General features: G+C 36.7%; 1 protein-coding gene across 1 annotated transcript in view; it reads right to left on the bottom strand.

Annotated features, from left to right (window-relative positions):
- Positions 1-1522: 1522 nt before the first annotated feature.
- The window catches only part of LOC146001388 (gamma-glutamylcyclotransferase-like), a 30772-nt gene continuing 24666 nt past the window's right edge, over positions 1523-7628 (bottom strand). Inside the window, exons 3-5 of the mRNA XM_083138703.1 lie at positions 5997-6134; positions 3265-3398; positions 1523-1971 (exon numbers count right to left, since the gene is read on the bottom strand). Coding sequence (XP_082994829.1) covers positions 1704-1971; positions 3265-3398; positions 5997-6134 — 540 coding nt within the window. The 3' untranslated portion in view covers positions 1523-1703. The remainder of the gene's footprint in view (positions 1972-3264; positions 3399-5996; positions 6135-7628) is intronic.

Genomic DNA, 7628 nt, shown 5'->3' with positions numbered 1-7628 from the left:
AACATAGTCGCCCACCCACATCTTAGAATTCTGACTACGGCACTGATTTAATTACCTGACCTCTCATTTAATAAATATTTCAAGTGAATTCCATTCCAAATGTTCTGCTTCCCAATTAGTAATGACTGATTCCATACTTCAATAAGCAATAGCATAAAATTAATAAGTGGAATCGAATTTGTTTTATTCATTCGTCTTTTATGTAAAAACATTTGTCAGTACTGCAGTTTCTTACAAGGGCTGATTTATATTAAGATGATTTGTGATGTTTTTGCACATGGTTGCAGTGGCGGCGATTAGGGAGGGCAGTTGTCCACTTTTTGCCCCGCACTAAGAGAAAGTAAACTGTCCTTGCACCTCCGCTTTCCAGTTTTGGCACCCAATCGCTGCTCCTGCATGGTTGAATAAACAAATAAATAAAAAATGCTCTACCTTATAAATAGCTATGTGTGTGTTTGGAGACACGACAGAATGTATGCAAACAAATGCCATTAAAATGCTTTGAAAACAGAACTTGTAAATGTTCTACTTTTTTAACGTTGTTTTTCTGCATGCTTGGCTTGCCTGGTCAAAAAGTAATGCAGTTTCTTGTCACCATTAACATTTGCCACTTGAAGTTTCAAGAAAACACGAGGAAGTACCCAACCATACGTTTCTTATTTGTTTCTTTGTAAAGTTCTGGCGCAATGGTTCTGCTACGCTCTCACATCATGTACAAACATGGATATATGTTTATGCAGTTCTTGAAATTCATGTAAACAGCTGCCCAAATATGGACAGTGTTTTGATTATCATGTCTCCAATTGGGAACTCTGTTGATGGCATCTGCAAATTCATATCCATGTATCTTTAAAAGTCAAGGACATGTGCAAGGAAAGATTCGATAGGCAAGACTGTGTGGTACACATCCCCCACTTGAGCGCAGTGTAAACTTACAAGTCTGGACTTTTGGCACCATTTTGTTATTTCTTTTTAATTGAATAAGAACTACGTTTACATTTAAAAGTGCGAGAAAAGAAGCCTGTGTAGAATTTCATAGTTTTGCGCGGTCTTAAGCCTCCTTCCTATTACATGAACTGAAACAGCAACTGAAATGCACATGATTTGTTTTCCTTAAGGAGATAGTAAAAATTCTTAACAGATGTGGTTGTTCACAATTCAAAATTTCAGAAGCGTTATTTCATTTTGGGGGAAATGTTGTTGCTGGGAAGCACAGACTTAAGAGAGACCTATCCAAGAGAGATCTGCTTGAAAATTTACATATAAATACGACAGAAGCTTGTGGATGTATTGCAGATATGAAATATCTATGTAAAATCATAAATGGACACTTGAAATGTAGCAGCCCACTTCATGAACTCTTCCGCCGAGTGCCTGGACATAAAATCACTCAAACAACGTTCATTATTCCATAGGCTACCTAATCAGTTTAACAACATCTCAAACCAAGTATATATTTTCAGACCAACCTACAAAAGTTGCACGTACATACGTAATGCTATTGTGAAACTGAGCTCTTTTATCTTGATACGGTTTTGTTTTGTTTTCTGGTTTAAAATGGCTTATGCTGTACTGAAAATTTCAAATAAATAAATAAACAAGATATCGCACCAGAATGGATGAATTCTCTTTAACTATAATATTGCAGAAAGGATTACTACGTTCAGAATTACTCTATACAGAAACTTGTATGTTCTGCTAGACTATTGTCTATGCTGAAGATCCAAATCCCAATCAATATGGCCGTCGTAGCCGTTGTCTTCAATTGACGAGAGCTTTTCGATGTAACTCTCAGGAAGGCCACTTTCTCGAGCGCCATCCAAGATCACATTCTTGTAGACTCTTGAGGGTCGTCTGTCTTCTTCCAGCGGCTGAGTGTTCTGGTAGGCTCTGCAGCGTGCCACTAGTCCAGAACCTGTTTCCACTTCAACTTCTAGGGCTCTGTACACGCCGCTACCTGTTCCTTCCTTCCTGTGATGAAGAGAAGTGTACTTCATAATTGAGCAACTCGCACTGAAATTGTGGCACGTCCCAACACAAACCAAATTATCTAAATTTCAAGGATGTATTTGAGGGATCCAGGGAGTCCAAACCACCCCTTCCCGAAAGACTTACAAAGAACAAAAATTACATAAAGAAAATAATTAAATAAAGATTTATTACTACTAATAATATTCTATCAAGCATAAAATATTACAAGGAACTTTACTTTTCGTTAACGGGATTTAACATCCTTTTTGATATTTAATACATATTCATTTTTTATCTATTTGACATTAATTTCCTTTCCACGGCAGTTGATTTTTTTAAAAATTTTGCCGACCTAAACTATACGTAAGCTAGATGTGAATACGTGCTGTTATATCACTATCCTTATACCGTCTTTTTACCTATTCATGTAATAAAAATATAATATTAATTAATTTGAATATTTTAATTAATGCTATTTTAATTCATTAAATATAATTATAATTATTTTAATTTAAACATTATTATTATTATTAATATTATTATTATTATTATTATTAGACATTTAGTTCGGACCCCCCAAATGTATTTCTAGATACATGCCTGCTAAATTTCCCTACGTTTGGTGCTTATAAATGTGTTTCTTCCATGATCCTTCAAGAATTTCTAATAAGAAAGGAGTTGACAAAAAGACGCAGAGAAAGTTTCTGAGACGAGAGTTCGTCTCAGAAAGAGGAAAATACCAGGGGTTGTGGGTTCAATCCCCCTTTCTCCCCGAAATATCCTATCCCACATTTTAACTCCTTGCCATATTGTGGATATAATGAAATCAAAGTTAAGCCTCCCATTTTTATCCAACTTTTTAGCACCTCTGTCAGTATTGTGTTTCTTTTCTTTTCATTTCGGCTATTTATGTAGATTTTCTATCTCTTGGGATAATAGTGACGATGAGGATGAATAATGAACTGATGAAATGGATGATGGGACTAACAACATTCTTAGTCAAGGTTCGAACCTGCGATATATAAATTTGTAGCTCTCTTGCACGGAGACAAGCGTGTTGAAATCTTGAAGCGCATCATAACTTAAACGCAAATCTAAAGTTTTGCGTTTACATTGCCTATCTCGTATTACATTTTAGCTATGTATATTACAAGCAATATTTTCTATAAAAATATATTAAAAACAATTGTAAGCGCACCCTGGAGTTAAGGGCAAGTTAATTGCTAGAAACACTGGATAAGATTTGAATAAAAGTGCACCCCTGATTCTACAAATTTTACATCTCAAACGTACCTATCCAAAACATCTTGCAGACATAAGGGTATCTCCCAAATGGCGCCCCAGACGCACCCTTCGTCGTCCTTTACTAAGGTTGCCATGGAACCCTTCCATCTCTCGCTGCGATAGTTGAAATCCAGGCGATAGCCCTGCAAGGAAAGCAACAGTGAAGTGGGTAAATGGGAGAACCAAAGCGTCCTCAATTGGTCGATCCTCATTGGCAAGCGTTTCGCGTAGAGGAGAGCGTTGTTGTTGTTTTCATCATGAATTGATGTGATGAAGTCATCAGAATAGAATTGATCGTTGGTATGTCCGTGTGTGCGAATTAACGTGGGGGGGGGGGTGCCTGGATTTTCCCTACAAAACATTTTATTCCCGGCATAAGAAAATTATTTTTATCCCTGCCAGGGATGCTTTTATCCCCATCAAAGAAAATGGATTGAAAGCATAAAGTACACCATTTCTTAATTGTAATAAATACAACTGAACAATCACTCGTGTCCATGAATCTAGTCATCAAAGATTTCCCTGTCGAAAAGTATGCAGCCTTGTGGATTAAAGGAGGACTATTCTGCAACTGACCAACATCACCGATTATGTATTCACAAGAAACTTGACATTAAGTTTGAACTTGGCAATGGAATTTTGGATAAGTGTTCTGTATTACTAGTTCGATAGCGCTTTTTGTGTAGGAGTCTGGGTTTTCTAGGAATGTAAATACACTGTTTCTAAATTACTTCGTCTAAATGTATTAAGTAAGATTTAATGACTTACGTTATAACCAATGTTCTTAGGTACTTCGAACCGCAAGGAAATTGTTTAGTTTACTGACTGGTAACATATATATACCAATTTCCAGTTTCTATCTAGATCGAAGACTGGAGACTGAACTTGCATACAGCCCCAAAGTATTTTAAATTCAATTGCAGTTTTATGATTTGTAAAGTAATAATAATAATAATAATAATAATAATAATAATAATAATAATAATAATAATAATAACAACAACAACAATATAAACAACAACAATACAAGTTTATATGACTGAAGGGCAAGATATGAAATCTTACTATGCCCCTGAGCAAAAATTCTGCGGGCGGTCTTGGAATGGGCATCCCCCCCAAAGCAACAAGTTTAATTTTCACAGTGTTCCCAGTGCATGTCTTTTAGTCATCACCACCATCAGGGACGGCGCTACATGGGGGCTAGGGGGGCGGGGCTGAAGCCCCCCCGTAGCCCCCTAGATTTTTGTAGTATGTACGGTATATGCATTTCAACTGAAAACTTAAAAAGTAGAAGTTGATATTATCCATTATAAAATCCATTGGGACAATTCTTATCACTGCAAATATTCGAGAGGGAGAAATACGATGTTAAAGAATTAAAGCGTACACAAACCTCCTAATTCTTAATTGCTAAGAAGTGGAAATATTAAAATTGGGCTCGCAGCCCCAATAAAACTGCTGTCCTGATATCAAGGTGTGTCGGGTTCGATTCCCGGTGGAGGTAATATTTCATTAACCCTGCATTGGTCGCGCACGGTCTCTCGGTGTTGTCTTGTCAACACCCTCCCTCTGTCTAGCTGAGTTTCTAACCTTCCTCTTTTCCACCACGATTTTGTTTTCAGTGGTTGTAAGATCTTGGAGTCGTTAGGGAGGGGTCGTCGTTCTATCAAGCATAAAATATTACAAGGAACTTTACTTTTCGTTAACGGGATTTAACATCCTTTTTGATATTTAATACATATTCATTTTTTATCTATTTGACATTAATTTCCTTTCCACGGCAGTTGATTTTTTTAAAAATTTTGCCGACCTAAACTATACGTAAGCTAGATGTGAATACGTGCTGTTATATCACTATCCTTATACCGTCTTTTTACCTATTCATGTAATAAAAATATAATATTAATTAATTTGAATATTTTAATTAATGCTATTTTAATTCATTAAATATAATTATAATTATTTTAATTTAAACATTATTATTATTATTATTATTATTATTATTATTAGACATTTAGTTCGGACCCCCCAAATGTATTTCTAGATACATGCCTGCTAAATTTCCCTACGTTTGGTGCTTATAAATGTGTTTCTTCCATGATCCTTCAAGAATTTCTAATAAGAAAGGAGTTGACAAAAAGACGCAGAGAAAGTTTCTGAGACGAGAGTTCGTCTCAGAAAGAGGAAAATACCAGGGGTTGTGGGTTCAATCCCCCTTTCTCCCCGAAATATCCTATCCCACATTTTAACTCCTTGCCATATTGTGGATATAATGAAATCAAAGTTAAGCCTCCCATTTTTATCCAACTTTTTAGCACCTCTGTCAGTATTGTGTTTCTTTTCTTTTCATTTCGGCTATTTATGTAGATTTTCTATCTCTTGGGATAATAGTGACGATGAGGATGAATAATGAACTGATGAAATGGATGATGGGACTAACAACATTCTTAGTCAAGGTTCGAACCTGCGATATATAAATTTGTAGCTCTCTTGCACGGAGACAAGCGTGTTGAAATCTTGAAGCGCATCATAACTTAAACGCAAATCTAAAGTTTTGCGTTTACATTGCCTATCTCGTATTACATTTTAGCTATGTATATTACAAGCAATATTTTCTATAAAAATATATTAAAAACAATTGTAAGCGCACCCTGGAGTTAAGGGCAAGTTAATTGCTAGAAACACTGGATAAGATTTGAATAAAAGTGCACCCCTGATTCTACAAATTTTACATCTCAAACGTACCTATCCAAAACATCTTGCAGACATAAGGGTATCTCCCAAATGGCGCCCCAGACGCACCCTTCGTCGTCCTTTACTAAGGTTGCCATGGAACCCTTCCATCTCTCGCTGCGATAGTTGAAATCCAGGCGATAGCCCTGCAAGGAAAGCAACAGTGAAGTGGGTAAATGGGAGAACCAAAGCGTCCTCAATTGGTCGATCCTCATTGGCAAGCGTTTCGCGTAGAGGAGAGCGTTGTTGTTGTTTTCATCATGAATTGATGTGATGAAGTCATCAGAATAGAATTGATCGTTGGTATGTCCGTGTGTGCGAATTAACGTGGGGGGGGGGGGGGGGTGCCTGGATTTTCCCTACAAAACATTTTATTCCCGGCATAAGAAAATTATTTTTATCCCTGCCAGGGATGCTTTTATCCCCATCAAAGAAAATGGATTGAAAGCATAAAGTACACCATTTCTTAATTGTAATAAATACAACTGAACAATCACTCGTGTCCATGAATCTAGTCATCAAAGATTTCCCTGTCGAAAAGTATGCAGCCTTGTGGATTAAAGGAGGACTATTCTGCAACTGACCAACATCACCGACTATGTATTCACAAGAAACTTGACATTAAGTTTGAACTTGGCAATGGAATTTTGGATAAGTGTTCTGTATTACTAGTTCGATAGCGCTTTTTGTGTAGGAGTCTGGGTTTTCTAGGAATGTAAATACACTGTTTCTAAATTACTTCGTCTAAATGTATTAAGTAAGATTTAATGACTTACGTTATAACCAATGTTCTTAGGTACTTCGAACCGCAAGGAAATTGTTTAGTTTACTGACTGGTAACATATATATACCAATTTCCAGTTTCTATCTAGATCGAAGACTGGAGACTGAACTTGCATACAGCCCCAAAGTATTTTAAATTCAATTGCAGTTTTATGATTTGTAAAGTAATAATAATAATAATAATAATAATAATAATAATAATAATAATAATAACAACAACAACAATATAAACAACAACAATACAAGTTTATATGACTGAAGGGCAAGATATGAAATCTTACTATGCCCCTGAGCAAAAATTCTGCGGGCGGTCTTGGAATGGGCATCCCCCCCAAAGCAACAAGTTTAATTTTCACAGTGTTCCCAGTGCATGTCTTTTAGTCATCACCACCATCAGGGACGGCGCTACATGGGGGCTAGGGGGGCGGGGCTGAAGCCCCCCCGTAGCCCCCTAGATTTTTGTAGTATGTACGGTATATGCATTTCAACTGAAAACTTAAAAAGTAGAAGTTGATATTATCCATTATAAAATCCATTGGGACAATTCTTATCACTGCAAATATTCGAGAGGGAGAAATACGATGTTAAAGAATTAAAGCGTACACAAACCTCCTAATTCTTAATTGCTAAGAAGTGGAAATATTAAAATTGGGCTCGCAGCCCCAATAAAACTGCTGTCCTGATATCAAGGTGTGTCGGGTTCGATTCCCGGTGGAGGTAATATTTCATTAACCCTGCATTGGTCGCGCACGGTCTCTCGGTGTTGTCTTGTCAACACCCTCCCTCTGTCTAGCTGAGTTTCTAACCTTCCTCTTTTCCACCACGATTTTGTTTTCAGTGGTTGTAAGATCTTGGAG

The sequence above is a fragment of the Lepisma saccharinum genome, chromosome 17 (genome assembly GCF_977018435.1).
Source record: "Lepisma saccharinum chromosome 17, izLepSacc3.1, whole genome shotgun sequence".
In the NCBI taxonomy this organism is placed as follows: Eukaryota; Metazoa; Arthropoda; class Insecta; order Zygentoma; family Lepismatidae; genus Lepisma; species Lepisma saccharinum.
The sequence above is the reverse complement of the archived record's forward strand: the minus strand, read 5'-3'. Positions and strand labels throughout refer to the sequence as shown.